This window comes from Adiantum capillus-veneris, chromosome 5, assembly GCF_014529385.1.
Source record: "Adiantum capillus-veneris isolate H3 chromosome 5, ASM1452938v2, whole genome shotgun sequence".
Taxonomy (NCBI): domain Eukaryota; kingdom Viridiplantae; phylum Streptophyta; class Polypodiopsida; order Polypodiales; family Pteridaceae; genus Adiantum; species Adiantum capillus-veneris.
The window spans coordinates 39,426,591-39,444,297 of record NC_140935.1 but is presented as its reverse complement, the minus strand read 5'-3'; the positions used below and the strand labels follow the sequence as shown (position 1 = coordinate 39,444,297).

At 41.4% G+C, this 17,707-nt stretch overlaps 1 protein-coding gene across 1 annotated transcript; it reads left to right on the top strand.

Moving 5' to 3' along the window:
- Positions 1 to 1,290: 1,290 nt before the first annotated feature.
- On the top strand, positions 1,291 to 1,536 carry LOC147457169 (protein YCF54, chloroplastic-like). Its single transcript, XM_086513534.1, has one exon. It carries the CDS (start codon positions 1,291 to 1,293, stop codon positions 1,534 to 1,536), a length of 246 nt encoding a protein of 81 aa, XP_086369660.1.
- The last annotated feature ends 16,171 nt before the right edge of the window (positions 1,537 to 17,707 follow it).

Genomic DNA, 17,707 nt, shown 5'->3' with positions numbered 1-17,707 from the left:
AACTTTGTGAGAGGATGAACTCGTGGCCCTAGTCCCCAGCCTCGTGCCTTGCTTCATAACGTTCTTCTTGATGCACTCACAAATTGCCTTGCAGCAAGTCCCAGATTGCAAATAAGGTGGCACCTTGCATGGTTGGGCTTGGCAGCCAGCTTATGCAAGACAGCCCACTCCCCCACCATTTGCTTCTTGAGATTGCACAACAACTTGCAGCATGCATTGTTGATCTCAACAGCTAGCTTGCAACTTGTGCATTAACCCTCCAATTTACTTGTGTTGCTTATAAACATCTCCATTGCTTGCTTGTCGTCTCTCTCTCTCTCTCTCTCTCTCTCTCTCTCTCTCTCTCTCTCTCTCTCTCTCTCTCTCTCTCTCTCTCTCTCTCTCTCTCTCTCCAAAAGCGACATCCAAAAAACTGATGGGACACTATACTGAAGCAAATTTTCCAAAGCACCGACTTGTGTGCATTATGTATGATCGAGTGCTCCCCCCCCCCCCTCTCTCTCTCTCTCTCTCTCTCTCTCTCTCTCTCTCCCCCCCCCCCCCCTCCAAAAGCGACATCCAAAAAACTGATGGGACACTATACTGAAGCAAATTTTCCAAAGCACCGACTTGTGTGCATTATGTATGATCGAGTGCTTCCCCCCCCCCTCTCTCTCTCTCTCTCTCTCTCTCTCTCTCTCTCTCTCTCTCTTAAAAGCAACATTCACCAAACAATGCGCACCGGCTCGCTCTCTCTCTCTCTCTCTCTCTCTCTCTCTCTCTCTCTAAAAGCGACGTCAGAAACTGCCCAAAACAGTGCGCTCCAGTGCGCACTGCTTTGAGCAGTTTCTGAATGGTGCTTTGAGAGAGAGTTAGAGAGAGAGAGAGAGAGAGAGAGAGAGAGAGAGAGAGAGAGAGGCCATGGTAATGGGTCAATTGCTCGAGCTACTGAGCAGACATGGCGTGCTTACTGGGGAGTCGGAGCTATGAGAGGAGTACGGACAGCTTCTTTTGAATGATGGTGGCTGGGTATCCTTGCATGAGGGTTGGGAACTTGCAGATGGACACCTTCTTGTATGTATTCAGCGAAGCCCATTTGAAATTGCACACCAAAACATGCATATACACGCACATGGTCATCTTGGCAAACACATTGCCCGGGCACAGCACGAATGAGGGCCAACGCCAAAGGGCACGTGCGTAAAGGGCGGAGGGCCATCTCCTTCCATATTCTGCACCTCGTGATCGAACCGCGATGGATTGAATGTGCTTGCGTTCGAGAAATACTTCTCGTCACAGTAAGTGCGTCCGATGCAAAGAGATGAGGAGGAGCATTTCCAAGAGCTCATGAAAGAGAGATTGCGGCTCTTTGGAGAGCAATGTAATAAGGAACAAGACTTCTGGCTTGTGATTGAGCCCGAGTTTCTGGAAAAATTTCATGACATCATTAAGCGATTGAAATGGCCTGCAGTGGAGCTCGTTTCTACAGATGAGTTGTGGATAACTTTTATGAAGCTGAGGCTTGATAGAATCTTGAGAGCAGAGATAAAATCTTGAGAACAGAGAGCGTGACCGATGCGGAAATCAACTTTGAGAAGCCCCAAACCTAGACTACCATATTTTAAGTGGTGGGAGAGAGATAAAAGGAATCAGTGTTCGAGAAAAATGTCTCTCAACTTAATATCGTGTCATTTTCAATTTCAAAAATGTCGGTTGAGAGCAAGGGGAAAAGGATAAATTCCATCCCAAAATAGAAAAAATTAGTGTAAAAACCCAAAAAATAAACCTATTTTTCTAAAATTTCCTCTTAAAATTTTTAAGAAAGGGAATTTTGTATGTCTAAAAAAATGATTTTTCCGAGCACTAGAGGGAATGTGTGTGTGTGTACACGCACGCGCGCATGTGTGTGTGTGTGTGTGTGTGTGTGTGAGAGAGAGAGAGAGAGAGAGAGAGAGAGAGAGAAAGAGAGAGAGAGAGAGTGCAGTTCAAAAACGGCTTACAGCAGGCTCGTTGGCACGTATCTTTTTGGGCAGATTTTTAATGCCACTTAGAGAGAGAAGAAGAAGTAGATTTTAACTTCATAGGAAACTATCCCAGTAAGCCTTAAAGATCTATCTGACGAGGAGAGTTGAACTCAAGACCTCTCTCGATACTCACAAAGAGGAGAAGAAGAACATAAGTTTTAATGCCATACCACAGAGAGAGAGAGAGAGAGAGAGAGAGAGAGAGAGAGAGAGAGAGAGAGAGAGAGAGAGAGAGAGAGAGAGAGCTTCCTAGAGCATACATTGCTGAGCCCTATCAAGAGGAAATTTCTTTAACATTAAACATACAAAATTTTCTTGTAAAATTACGCTACAAGAGCTACTTTAAATATAAATCTTTTAGAGCTAGGTTGCACCTGAGGATACCAGGGGGAAGGAGGACTTGAATTTGCCATAAATACTGGAATCCCTAGATTCTCATATCCTTGCAAGCTTTGCACATGCCATTCAAAAATGAAGGTATTAAGCTAGTATTTAGGAAGAAAAGCATGCAACATATTTGCATGATGCCCCTTGCCAATGGAAGTCGAAGGTAGATTCCCACTTCAATCGAGAACTCTCTTGAGCAGTGTCCCCCGCTTGTTTCCTTGCGAGTGCGACCAAGTTTAAGGAGACACGATGTTGTCCATGCTCACCTTGGGTGCTACAACCTCTCATCATCTAATGTTTTCCAAAGTCACACAGTACATGTAAACTCTTTTGTAATATTGAATGAAGCTCTCTCTCTCTCTCTCTCTCTCTCTCTCTCTCTCTCTCTCTCTCTCTCTCTCTCTCTCTCTCTCTCTCTCTCTCTCTCTCTCTCTCTCTCACACACACACACACACACACACACACACACACACACACACACACACACACACACGTGCTAGGGTATGAGTTAATTAAAATACTAGTGTTGCATCAATTGTAAGAATCCCAAGTTGATGTAAGATATTGTTGCCTTGATGATGTTATGCTAGATATGAATAGCATCCATGCATTTATAAAGAAATTTTTACTTTATTGTATTGTGCTAGATTATTTAATTATCATAATAGCTTAAGAAGATAAATTTTGCCATGTCTTGCTCGGATTTTTAGCTTGCTAACCTCGCTCAGTGTTTAGTTTTCTCCCATACGCCTGAAGCAATGGTGCCTAATATGCCCATTGTGGCCGCAGTGCCAACATGTCAGTCGCGATCGTGAACGAGAACCACCTTAACCTAAAGCGACTCCATATCCATGCCAAAACTATGGCAAACAATGCTTGAGATCACAAGACTCTGCCACCCAAGAGCAAACCATTGTCTCAAGCAAAGAAGGTGAGCAAACGATCAAGATCACTATCCTCTACAATAGGCATACATATTTGGCAAAATTTGGCAGAGTCTCCTTTATAACTGAAGCGAAAACTCAATAGTAAATCGTAATGGAGACAACAACAAATGGCCAAATGGCCAATCCAGGAATGTACTCGTTCGGAATCACCTCACAAAGTCATACACAGAGCCAAACTGCTCTAGCCGGAGTATCACTCAACGATGCTACAAATGACATACATATGTGAGTGAAAAACTGCTACCAAAATGTATCAATGACTGAACAATGTGCCATAAAATTGTAGCATACACAACTCCTCACTCCTACGAGAGTGGGTACAAGAACACCAAATTGTGTCCAAACTGACAAAACCTGTCAAAAGTGAGAGCTAAGCTCGATCTCCAGCCACTATCCCACAAAAGCATACACAAAGCAAAAGCTCAAGACAAATGTTTTGTCAAAACCAATATGGAAGCCAAACACTGCAAAAGATGTCCTCAACTGCAAATGGCAACACCTGTGGGAGTACTAGACTCAACCTATAGGTGGGAATCAAAACTGGAAGCTCCAAAAGGTCGAGCACTCACAACTCAAGACCAGAAATGCAGAGTTAATGTCATAATAACTAATATCTAATTCTCCTAAACGATTTTCTCATGTTAAACTGATCATTTAATATGGGGAAGTGCCAAGGGAGAAAAAGCTAGAATATTAGATAAGCTGGTAGACTGGCCACAGTAGGGATCCAAAGGGGGGGCCATCTGCAAAAGATCAATGTGCAACAATGGGCTTCAAAGACCCTAAGGTTCAGTCCATTAAGACTTCCAAATGCTAAGGTTCCAAAATTCAAAGGTTATGTGCAAATGGTCAAGCTTAGTGAAATTGGATGCTTTGTTAGTGTACACAAAAGTCTTCAAGACTCCTACATAGGAGGGGGCGAGCCCTGTAAGTAGGGGATGAGAGAGAAACACACACACGCACACTCACAGGCTCCCTTTACACAAAGGGAATAGGTGGCACATGTCAGGTCCCTAGCCCAGTTGCCCACAAGGTGCACTCAAATCCTATTGGATGGCCATAGAGGTGGACCAATGAGAATTATGCTAGAGTAAATCTAGTTTAATTCATTTAATAACACTTGATAAAAGCACCAATAAGAATGAATCTCTCTAGAAGACTATTGGACAGTCTCCCAAGGGGTCCAATGAGCATTCAACACCTCAATGGCTTGCCTGATTCCTATTGGCTAGAAGACAAAGGGGTCCAATGAGAGTTTAGTTGCATTATTTAATTACCTAAAGCTCTCACAAAAGGGGAATGGAGGACACATGTCACAAGGCTATCACTTATGCTTCTCAATTATGATTGGCTAAGCTTTGTAGAGTCCAATGGGGTGCCAGCATGAGTAATTTGCAAGAGAGGTCGACCAAGAGCGAGAGGGGGCTCATTTTGGCAAGGCATTATCACACACACACTCACACAATCTCATGTGTGAAGCAAGAAGACTCTCTCTCTCTCATTGTCAAGCTTTAATGGAAAGCTCATCATCTACTCCAAGCTTGTGAGAAGGGAGGCCTACACCAACAACTCTTGGCTTTGTGATGCAAATCCAACCAAGAGCCAAGCTTCAATGCATGCTCATATCCTCTACCATGCTAATTACTAAGCTATGTTAAGCTATTATGAGTGATTATGTGAGGAGATATACTTCTTTCTTGTAAGACTACTCCTTCTTCCTCTCAATCTACTCTCATACCCCGGTAGCTCTCACCATGTTCGAAGGTGTGTGAGGTCTTGGGTCTGAGACCGTGAGGGAATTCATATTGTGTTTTATAAGTGTGTGCATGGTGCTTGAATCTTCCATCTTCATTGCACCATCAAGTTATTGAAGGAACACAAAGTATTGTATTGTAAAATGTATCCCTTGATGGGGGAAACCTATAATACAAAGCCTTTTGGAGGGGGACCGGCTCCATGTAAATTCGGTCCTCAACTATTGTCAATAGCTTAATTTCTCTCTCTTTTGAAGTATTGTTCATGCCTATCTAACTAGGTGTTATGCTTTTTGTTGCTCTCTCCATCCAAGCACTCTTGCTATGCTCATTAGGAATCTATTCTAATGAAATGCTCACTATGTCTATGTTGTTTTCCGCTACATAGAAGTTACTAGGCCATTAAATGTTACATTCAGTATGACCATCCATTTTTGGACGATCTGCAATACCGATGTCGTGTTGTGTACCCGATTGTTTAAACACAACCCTCTAAAAATGTAAACTTGGGATTGCGATCACTCACTATACAGATTGTCAACAAATAATTTAGCTAACTCTAGAGTTGTAATTGTGGATATGATTGGAATAAATTTGCAAAATTTAATCAACCAATATATTGCCATCCATACTGATCTACTACCACACATACCAAGTCATGACCTCATACAGTGGTTGGTAAACCCACAATAAAATCCACAAAGAAGCTTTTCCATTTACCATTATAAGTTTCCAACAAATGCAAAGACCTTGTGCTTTTAGGCACTTTGCTTTATTCACTTAACATTTTTGGCAATGCAAGACATAGTCTTGAACATACCCATATAAACCTTTCTAGTGAAACTCTCGTTTTATGAGTGCTTAAGTTTTTTTTTATGTCTGGGTTCCCTGCATTGGGACTATAATGACATTCATAAAGAATTTGGCACCAAATGTATATGTTCATCAATACACAAACTCTCCCCTTGTGGAGTAGGTATCCATCAACTATGGAACAATTCTTCCATCTCTGCAACTCATCACTCGAAAGTGGAGAATTGGGTGTGGAGGAAAAAAGACACAATGCTATCATTGAAATGAGAAGGATCCCTTATTTTCACATGGCTCCACACTTTGGAGTATGTTTCATCATGCTCATAATTGCATGTTAAAGATTCTAAAATCTCACCTCGAAGCTCTGTAAAACGAAGAGAATTGATCTCAGGCATACAGCTAAGAACATCAACTACTACATTGTATCATCATTTACGATACTAGACCTTAATTTCATACTCTTGAGAAGAATCTCAGTCCACATGGCCTTTTGACCGGTTTGTATTTTAAACCATTTTATACTTTCATAGTCAAACACAATCTCAAATTGAGCCCCATACAAATAATGTCACCATGTTTTCAAAGCGAACACTATTTCATGTAGTTCTCTTTCATAAGTAGAATTCTGCTATGCAAAATCAAGTTTCTTATTTCAAATACAATTGGCCTTACTTGTCACAGAAGGATGCTCCAATAGACGATTACTAGCATCCATTTCTAACACAAACAGTTTCGTAGGGTTCCCAATAGCTAAAATAGGAGTTGTAGCTAATGCGACTATAAGAGCATCAAAACTTTGTTGTTGAGCTTCTCCCCATTGAAAGGTTTTCTACTTGGTTTTCAGTTGCTGTTTCATAGGAATAGCAAAGCTAGCATAGTTTTTTACCAATCATTAGTAAAAACCTACACATTCCAATAAAATGTGTAGCTCTTCAAGATTTTTGGAAGCAAGCTCTCCCAAAAATCTCTCAAAAATGGTTGCCATCTCCTAATGGAATCCACTTTGGATTTATCCATATGGAGTCTAGTAGCTAAAATTACATATCCCAAATAGTGAATCTCCTCCTTGAGAAAGTCACACTTGGATTCCTTAGCATATAACTTGTTTTTCTGTAACAGTTCAAACACCTGCTTCAAATTTTGTGAGTGCTCTTCCTCGGAGACACTATACACTAGACTGTCATTGAGGAAAGCGATAACAAACTTTCCCAAATATGGTTTCAAGACATTGTCCATAATCATTGGAGGCACTAGACACTTGAATGTCATTGAGGAAAGCGATAACAAACTTACCCAAATATGGTTTCAAGACATTGTCCATAAGCATCATGTAAGTAGCTGGCACATTGGTCAATCCAAAGGGCATAACAAAAAACTCATAGTGTCCAAACCTTATTTGGAAAAGCAATTTTGGGTATATTAGCCAATTGAATACGTACTTGATGATACCTTGACTGCAAATCTATCTTTGTAAAGATAGATTTGCATGGGTAAGTTTATCAAATAACTCATCTACTCAGGCAACGGATACTTGTTCTTAATGGTAACCGTGTTCGTGCCACGGTAATCTATACATATGCGCATACTACCGTCTTTTTTGTCACCAACAAAATGGGAGAGGGCCGTGGTGAAGAACTAGGTTGTACAAAGCCTCTACTAAGGTTGTCAACAAGCTTATGTTCCACCTCAATAGACTCAAAATGTCTTATTCTATAAGGTGGTGTATAAACCCTCTACTAAGATAGTCAGCAAAATGATGTTCCACCTCAATAGCCTCTGAATGGATTATTCTTTAGGGTGGTTTAGCTTATTGTGTATATACTCGCTACTCTAGATGACGATGTTGGACCATACATGAAGAAGATCCACCAACGGCTCATAAATGTCAGCCACCTAAGTCTATCTCCAAACTGAGTAGTGGTGGTGACCTAGCCACGATGTCCACTAGACCACCAATTGTATCCCTGCCACATGTCACTGCCAGCCCCGAGAGTCCGTCCAGTGTGAACCAGACCATACCAGTTGTACTAACTGTGTGTCCTATGAAAGTGACACTGTAGCCTGCTACACAGCTTAACCAATATTCTAGCTTTTTCTCCCCTGGTACTTCCCCATATTAAATGATCAGTTCAATATGAGAAAATCATTTAGGAGAATTAGATATTAGTTATTATGACATTACCTCTCTCTTGAAATCATAATCGTCCTTGACTATGGGGTAGAGAAGATAAAACCTATTCATTAGTCCTTTTTCTAGCGGTAGAGGATCCCTATCTTACCCTATGACATCGTTCCAGAATGGATGACTAATCCATTTGTCACTTGAGAGCCTAAGCTGCCACAAGCATGTCTACGCATTAGTCCTATCAATCTTCCATAGTAGAGTGACAAGGTCTACTTGGTGTTTGGGAGATGTCGTCTCCGCAAACTTGATCCTAAGCATGCATACTTCTTAACATTTGTGCACAATAAAGAAAAACAGAGTCTTATAAGACAAAAACTTTGTTCATTTTAAACATTTGTACATTTGCTTACTCTAGGGAAGCATTGTAAGCATTGACAAGGTTTAGGTTATCCTTTAATTGTATGCCTTGCATCCATCTAGCATCTTCAAAAGGATAGTTCTTAAACTTAATAAGATACCGTCGGATAATCTTACCGCCTCTCAATACCTTGTCTTCATGTCGGAGAATGGACTCGGGTTGCAGCACCTCTTCTTGGTCCTTGATCTCCGATGGGTCTTCAATAGTTGGTTCTTGAGGTGGATCTCCTTTGTAAGGCTTTAGTAGGCTCACATGGAAACATTGTGTATGAGCCAACGACTGGGAAACTCAATTTGGTAGGCCATCTCATTGATTGGTCTAAGAATCTGGAAGGGACCATAATACCTTTTTGCTAACTTAGCATAATATTTTTGGTGTCCCATAGGATTCTTGGCCGTCGTGTGCCTTAATCAAGCCTTGGGATATTTAAGCAAGACCCAATCATTTTCTTTAAAGGCTTGGGTTCTTCTATGATGATCAGCAGCAGCCTTTTGCCTTTGCTATGAGATAGAGATAGCATCCTTAATCTTTTGGAAAGATTCTTGTAGGTCTCGGCTATACTCATCTGCAACGAAGATCTTCCCGTGTACCTTAAGTAGCAGGGGACTTTGGATCTTCCCTTAATGATCTTGAAAGGTGCTTTTCCCGTGGAAGTATGTATAGTGTTATTCTAGGCATACTCCACTAAGGGTAAGTACTTCTCCCACTAGGACCTTTGATCTACTTGCGTTACATAGGCTTTTAGTAGATCAAGAATTGTCAGGTTAGCTATTTCACTTTGGCCATTTGTTTGCGGGTGATAGGCCGAAGAGAAGTTTAGCCTTGTCCCTAAATTCTCAATGAGACCCTTCCAAAAATTACTAGTCATTCTAGGATCTCTACCCGACACTATGGACATTGGCAAGCCATGGTATTTGAAATTTTGTGATATGAAGAGGGTTGCCATTTGATGGGCTTTGATAGTCTTTTTTATAGGTACAAAATGAGCTTGTTTACTAAACCTGTCTTCTATCGTCCATATTCCCGTATTCCCATGGATAGACTTGGGAAATCCAAAGATAAAATCCATGGATATGCTCTCCCATGGTGAATTAGGGATTGGCAAAGGTTGAAGCAATCCAGATTGCTTCCCTCTATCAAACTTCGTCTTTTGGCATACCACACATTTAGAAACATACTCTAGTATGTTTGCTTTCATGGCAAGCCAATAGAAATATGTTTCAATCCCTTTTAGGGTACATTGAGTCCCTCTATGCCCTGCATAAGGAGAAGCATGAGATTCATACATTACTTTCTCACGTAGTGAGTTAGTAACACATAGTCTACTGCCATAGAGAAGATAACCATCTTGTAAAGTAAATGGTTGCTCTTTCTTCCCTAATGCAAGGGCTGAAATCACATCTCTAAAATTGGGATCAATAGTGTACTCATCTGTCATAGAAGATAGATCATTGTGAGTCGCTATGGAAACCTCATTCACTCTCAGTCGTCTTGAGAGTGCATTGGCTACTTGATTATGCTTGCTAGCAATGTGAGCAATATGAAAATGAAATTGCAAAAGGAAATTCATTTGTTTGTCGGAGATCTTGGTCTACATCATGAAGGACTAAAGGCTTTGGTGATCCGTCCGCAGAATGAAAGGAGTCCCCAGTAAATAGTGCTTCCATGAGTCTAAGGCATGTAGAACTGTGAGGAGTTCCTTTTCATATATGCCTAGAGCTTGCTCAACAGGGTTGAGCCTTCGACTTTCATAGGCTATGGCGTGCCCTTCTTGGAGCAAAACAGCTCCAAGGCAATCACCACAAGCGTCACATTGGACCTCAAATGGCTTTGAGAGATCCGGCAGCGTAAGCACCGGTTGCGAGATAAGCTTTTCTTTAAGCTTTTTGGAAGCATTGTTCTCCTTGGCAGAGCATGTATACCTAACATTTTTCTTTGTTAGGTCACGTAATGGTCCCGCAATTTGCAAGAACTTTTCTATGAAGCGTCTATAGTATGCACACATACCTATAAAGCTTCTTAGTTCATGAAGGCTCCTTGGATTAGGCCATCCTTTTATTACCTCTAGCTTTGATGGATCCATTTGGATGCCATCTTGAGAGATAATGTGACCTAAATACTGAATCTCTTGTAAGAAAAACTCACTTTTATTTCGATTAATATAAAGTTTGTTCTCTTGTAAGACTTGAAATATTACCTCGAGGTGTTGCTTGTGTTTGTCTAGTGGATTAGAGTAGATGATTATATCATCAAAGAACACTCTAGTAAAGGTTCGGTGAGGCTTGAATAGCTTCTCCATCAAGCTATTAAATGTGGCTGCATTGGTCAAACCAAAAGGCATGACAATGTATTAGTAAAGACCAAACGGTGCGAAATGCATTCTTTACAATGTCTTGATCAACTATCCTTATTTGATGGTAGCCACTTTTTAGGTCAATCCTACTAAAGTAGGTCGATCCTTGCAGCTTATCAAATAGGTCTTCTACCCGTGGAACGAGAAACTTATTTTTTATAGTGATCCTATTTAGTGCTCTATAGTCGACACACATACGATATGTGCCGTCTTTCTTTTGCACTAATAACACGGGTGAACAAAATGGAGATGAGCTAGGCCTAACCATGCCCTTCTCAACTCACTCATGCACTTGCTGTAACATTTAATGGCCTAGTAACTTGTGTGTAGCTGAAAATAGCACAAACATAGTGAGCATTTCATTAGAATAGATTCCTAATGAGCATAGCAAGAGTGCTTGGATGGAGAGAGCAACAAAAAGCATAACACCTAGTTATATAGGCATGAATAATACTTCAAAAGAGAGAGAAATTAAGCTATTCACAACAATTGAGGACCGGATTTACATGGAGCCCGTCCCCCCTCCAAAAGGCTTTGTATTATAGGGTTCCCCCATCAAAGGAGACATTTTACAATACAATACTTTGTGTTCCTTCAATAACTTGTTGGTGCAATGAGATGGAAGCTTCAAGCACCATGCCCACACTTATAAAACACAACATCAATTCCCTCACGTCTCAGACCCAAGACCTCACACACCTTTGAAGATTGTGAGAGCTAGTGGGGTATAAGAGTAGATTGAGAGGAAGAAGGAGTCGTCTCACGAGAAAGAAGTATATCTCCTCACATAATCATTCATAAAAACTTAGCATAGCTTAGTAATTAGCATGGTAGAGGAGATGAGCATGCTTTGAATCTTGGCTCTTGGTTGGATTTGCATCACAAAGCCAAGAGTGTGTTGGTGTAGGCCTCCCTTCTCACAAGCTTGGAGTAGATGATGAGATTTCCATTAAATCTTGTGAAGGACATGTGAGATTGTGTGAGTGTGAGTGTGATAATGCCTTGCCAAAATCAGCCCCCTCTCTCTCTCTCTCTCTTGGTCGACCCCTCTTGGATTTTACTCATGCTGGCACCCCATTGGACCCTACAAAGCTTAGCCAATGATATTTGAGAAGCATAAGTGATAGCCTTTTGACCTGTGTCCCCCTTTCTCCTTTTGTGAGAGCTTTACGTATTTAGTTAATGCAATTAAACTCTCATTGGACCCCTTTGTCTTCTGATCAATAGGAATCAGGCAAGCCATTAGGTTGTTGAATGCTCATTGGACCCCTTGGGAGACTGTCCAATAGTCTTCTAGAGAGCTTAATTCCTATTGGTTCTTTTATCAAGTGTTTTAAAAAGAATTAAACTAATTGTACTCTAGCCTAATTCTCATTGGTTTACCTCTATGGCCATCCAATAGGATTTGAATGCACCTTGGGGGCAACTGGGCTAGGGAGCTGTTATGTGTCCCCTATTCCCTTTGTGTAAAGAGAGCAAGTGAGTGTGTGTGTGTGTGTGTGTGTGTGTGTGTGTGTGTGTGTGTGTGTGTGTTTGTCTCTCATCCCCTACCTTTAGGGCTCGCCCCCTCCCATGTAGGGATCTAGGAAGACTTTGTGTACAATTACAAAGCATTCAATTTTACCTAGAGTTTGGCCATTGGACATAGTCTTTGAATTTTGGAACCTTAGCATTTTGGAAGTAAGAGAGTCTTATAAGACAAAAACTTTGTTCATTCTAAACATTTGTACATTTGCTTACTGTAGGAAAGCGTTGTAAGCATTGACAAGGTTTAGGTTATCCTTTAATTTTATGCCTTGCATTCATCTAGCATCTTCAAAAGGGTAGTTCTTAAACTTAATAAGATACCGTTGGATAATTTTACCGCCTCTTAATACCTTGTCTTCATGTCGAAGAATGGACTCGGGCTGCAACACCTCTTCTTGGTCCTCGATCTCCGGTGGGTCTTCAATAGTTGGTTCTTGAGGTGGCTCTCCTTTGTAAGGCTTTAGTAGGCTCACATGAAAAGCATTGTGTATGAGCCAATGACTGGGCAACTTAAGTTGATAGGCCATCTCATTGATTGGTCTAAGAATCTGAAAGGGAGAATAGTACCTTTTTGCTAACTTAGCATAGTACTTTTGGCGTCCTGTAGGATTCTTGCCCGTCATGTGCCTTAATCGAGACTTTGGAAATTTAAGCAAGACCCAATCATTTTCTTTAAAGGTTTGGGCTGTTCTATGCTTATCAGCAGCAACCTTTTGCCTTTGCTGTGAGATAGAGATAGCATCCTTAATCTTTTAGAAAGATTCTTGTAAGTCTTGGCTATACTCATCTGCAGCGAAGATCTTCCCGTGTGTAGAACTGCGAGGAGTTCCTTTTCATATATGCCTAGAGCTTGCTCAACAGGGTCGAGACTTCGACTTTCATAGGCTATGGCATGCCCTTCTTGGAGCAAAACAGCTCATGGGCAATCACCACATGCGTCACATTTGACCTCAAATGTCTTTGAGAGATCCCATAGTGTAAGCACAGGTTGAGAGATAAGCTTTTCAAAAGCTTTGTTCTCCTTGGCAGACCATGTATACCTAACGTTTTTCTTTGTTAGGTCATGTAATGGTCCCGCGATTTGTGAGAACTTTTCTATGAAGCATCTATAGTATGCACACATACCTATAAAGCTTCTTAGTCCATGAAGAATCCTTGGATTAGGCCATTCTTTTATTACCTCTAGCTTTGATGGATCCATTTGGATGCCATCTTGAGAGATAATATGACCTGAATATTGAATCTCTTGTAAGAAAAACTCACTTTTCTTTCGATTAATATAAAGTTTATTCTCTCGTAAGACTTGAAATATTACCTGGAGGTGTTGCTTGTGTTCGTCTATTGGATTAAAGTAGATGATAGTATCATCAAAGAACACTCCAGTAAAGGTTCGGTGAGGCATGAATAGCTTCTCCATCAAGCGGTTGAATGTGGCTAGTGCATTGGTCAAGCCAAAAGGCATGACAATGTATTTTTAAAGACCAAACGTAGTGCAAAATGCGGTCTTTATAATGTCTTGATCAACTATCCTTATTTGATGGTAGCCTCCTTTTAGGTCAATCCTACTAAAGTAGGTCAACCCTTGTAGCTTATCAAATAGGTCTTCTACCCGTGGAATGGGAAACCTATTCTTGATAGTGATCCTATTTAGTGCTCTATAATCGACACGCATACGATATGTGTTGTCTTTCTTTTGCACTAATAACATAGGTGAGCAAAATGTGAGATGAGCTAGGCCTAACCATGCCCTTCGCAACTAACTCATGCACTTTCCGCATAATCTCCTCTTGTTGAGCTTGAGAAACTCTATAACAAGGTTTATTAGGCGGTGAACTTCCTGGAAGAAGTTCAATTGCATGGTCATCATTGCCTCATTTAGGAGGCAGTTCACAAGGGATGTCATCAATAAAAACGACTTGAAATCCCTTGAGAAAATTGGATAACTTTAGTTCCTTGTGATTATTTATATTTTCTTTTGCTAAAGCATAAGGTTCATTTTGAGAATATTTAACACAAATCATGTACATGGAAATAGAGCTCTTTATTGACTTATTGAAAGCTTGCGTATGTACAATGGGTATGGTGTTACCTAACTCCTTAGCATCTATGTACATATCTTTTTTCCTGAACCTAAAGTAGATTTTCCTTTCAGGGAATTTAACATTGGCAGCCATGCGATCAAACCATGGTGCCCCTAGGATTATATCCTCGTGCTTGAGAGGAGAGATAAAGAAGTCCTCTTTGTCCACATAGCTTTGGACATGGAGCCTCAATTTCCCAATTAAGGGACTGACTGAGGCTTCTTGCCCCTTGAAAGCACCATCGGCGGGTAGGACATCTCCCATCTCATAGGCTTCGATGCCTAGCTTGGTGGCCAACTCTGTGGATATGAGATTGTAAGTAGAACCAGGGTCAAAGAGAATAAAAGCATCATGTTCTCTTACCTTTCCCCAAGCATAGCATAGAGGAGATCCTTTGTGGTGAGCTTCCTATTCTTGGATTTCGACCAAGGTAGCTCTAGGAGCCTCATTTCGTGTATTCTTGTGGGGGCAATCACAATAAGCATGACCTTGCTCCCCGCACTTGAAACAACGGTTATTCTAGCCTTTATAAACTCCCTTCTCCTTAGCTTTGTTGTTGTTGGGGTTGCCTTTAGGAGACTTTTGGACATTGTCCTTCCCCTTAGGCTCATTGTTACGGTCCTTGTTCTCCGTGGGCTTAAGATTTCTCTTAGCCCCCTTTTGGAAATTGATTTGTGAAGCCACCATGGTATGGTGTATGACCGCAGATATTGTGCGTGGCCTTTGGGAGTTGACATACTCTGCCATATCAAGCCCGCACAAAATTGTTGTTTTTGCTCTCCAAAATCCATCTTTTTGAAGACAGTGGCTTTGAGATGTAAGTCCCAAAGCTTGTGTACTTATTTGTGAATAGATTCGTAAGGAGAGAGCTTCAAGCTTCGCCATTGGGTGAGTACTTTGTCTTTGGCATCGGTAGCCAAAGACTACTTAATGATGGAAGCTCTTAAAGCTTTCCATGTTTGTGGAGCTTCACCGTTTGCCCGTAGGCTAGACCACCATTGCCTGGCGGACTTTTGAAAATGCATAGCTACATGGCATAGCTTAGAGGACTTCGTGAAGCCCTCATCTCCAAATGCCACATCAATTTGTTGGACGAAGGCCAAGACTGTTCGTAGCACCAAAGGTGCCATCATAGGTAAGGAAAGAGATGTTCTTTTCTCCCTCTTTGAACTTCTTGAACTTGGATGACCTCTTCCACACGGCATAGGATTTCCTATGGCCTCTTCTTTTTGGTGGTTCGAAAGTTGCACCATCACTTTCTTTAGAGGAGGAAGAAATTGAGGAAGATGGAGAAGAGGGCGACCTCTTTATTGCCTTTTTCTTGCCTTGGTCTTCCTTGTCTGCACCATCACTTTCTTCATAAGAGGAAGAAGATGAAGAAGATGGAGAAGAGGGCGACCTCTTCTTTTTGGTGGTTCGAAAGTTGCACCATCACTTTCTTTAGAGGAGGAAGAAATTGAGGAAGATGGAGAAGAGGGCGACCTCTTTATTGCCTTTTTCTTGCCTTGGTCTTCCTTGTCTGCACCATCACTTTCTTCATAAGAGGAAGAAGATGAAGAAGATGGAGAACAGGGTGAACTCTTTCTTGCCTTTTTCTTCTCTTGTTTTCTATCATCCCTCTTTGAATTATGGTGTGGAGAAGTGTGCGATGGTCTTCTCTGTTTAGGAGGTGATGGAGAGCGTTTTGCCCACCCTCTTCATGGAGCCATCTCCGTCGAGGTGGCAGGAGACTCACTTCTTTCTTGTTCTTTTGGTGGGGGCTCTTGAGTTCTCCTTTGGGAAGGAGATGCGTCATCAAGAAGTAAATTTTTGAGCCCTTCGTATGATCCTCTTCTTCTTCCCCAATCGGGGAGAGGCCTCTTTTGGAAGTCTCACAAGGAGGCTTCCTAGGTACTCTCTCTTCATGGTGGGGAGCTTGGAGAATCCCTTGAGCACAAAGCTGCCGTTGCACTTCACTTTGGTTGGATGGATTGCCCATGGTTTGTTGAAGCCTAGAAACAAGGTAGTTAACAAGCATAGGGGCATCATTAGTAGCCTGCTCATTAGCAAAATCAAAGCTATTAACATTAATTTCACTCTCTTTACTATTGTCAACCATTCTAACAACTTTTAGGTGTACTTTGGCACTTCAAGCCCTAGTTGCTACTCCTCTTTACCCCTTTAGACAAAGCACTCAAGCTCCTATACCCGCGGCTCGAATATCATTAATTGCAAGGAATAGAAGAAAGGGTCTTTCAACACCAAAACAATATCGGCTCCTGTCAAGCTTCTAATAGCTCAATAGTGGTTAAGCCATAGGCAAGCCCCGTAGGACTCCACTATTCAGACCATAGCTCTTGACGGTGATGCCCCGTTATCTGCACGAAGCAGGTGCACTGCAAGGCTGAAAAATCCCTATTCTACTTACTCAATTGCAATTAATAATACCAACCATTTATGGCTAGCTTGAGGACCTCCCTTCTTGAGCAAGAAAAGAGAAACCTTGTGCTTTGATACCAATGTAACATTTAATGGCCTAGTAACTTGTGTGTAGCGGAAAATAGTATAAACATAGTGAGAATTTCATTAGAATAGATTCCTAATGAGCATAGCAAGAGTGCTTGGATGGAGAGAGCAACAAAAAGCATAACACCTAGTTAGATAGGCATGAAAAATACTTCAAACAAGAGAGAAATTAAGCTATTGACAACAATTGAGGACCGGATTTACATGGAGCCGGTTCCCCCTCCAAAAGGCTTCATATTATAGGTTTTCCCCATCAAAGGAAACATTTTACAATACAATACTTTGTGTTCCTTCAATAACTTTCTGGTGCAATGAAGATGGAAGCTTCAAGCACCATGCCCACACTTATAAAACACAGCATCAATTCCCTCACGATCTCAGACCCAAGACTTCACACACCTTGGAAGATGGTGAAAGCTAGCAGGGTATGAGAGTAGATTTAGAGGAAGGAGTATGAGAAGGAGTATGAGAAAGAAATATATCTCCTCACATAATCGCTCATAAAAGCTTAACATAGCTTAGTAATTAGCATGGTAGAGGAGATGAGCATGCATTGAAGCTTGGCTCTTGGTTGGATTCGCATCACAAAGCCAAGAGTTGTTGGTGTAGGCCTCCCTTCTCACAAGCTTGGAGTAGATGATGAGCTTTCCATTAAAGCTTGAGAAGGAGAGAGAGTCTTCTTTGCTTCACGCATGAGATTGTGTGAGCGTGTGTGTGTGTGATAATGCCTTGCCAAAATCAGTCCCCCTCTCTCTCTTGGTCGTCCCCTCTTGGATTTTACTCATGCTAGCACC

Bases quoted from the DNA above. Each gene is read 5' to 3' on its own strand.
- LOC147457169 (XM_086513534.1), top strand. From the start codon at position 1,291: ATGCAAAGAGATGAGGAGGAGCATTTCCAAGAGCTCATGAAAGAGAGA.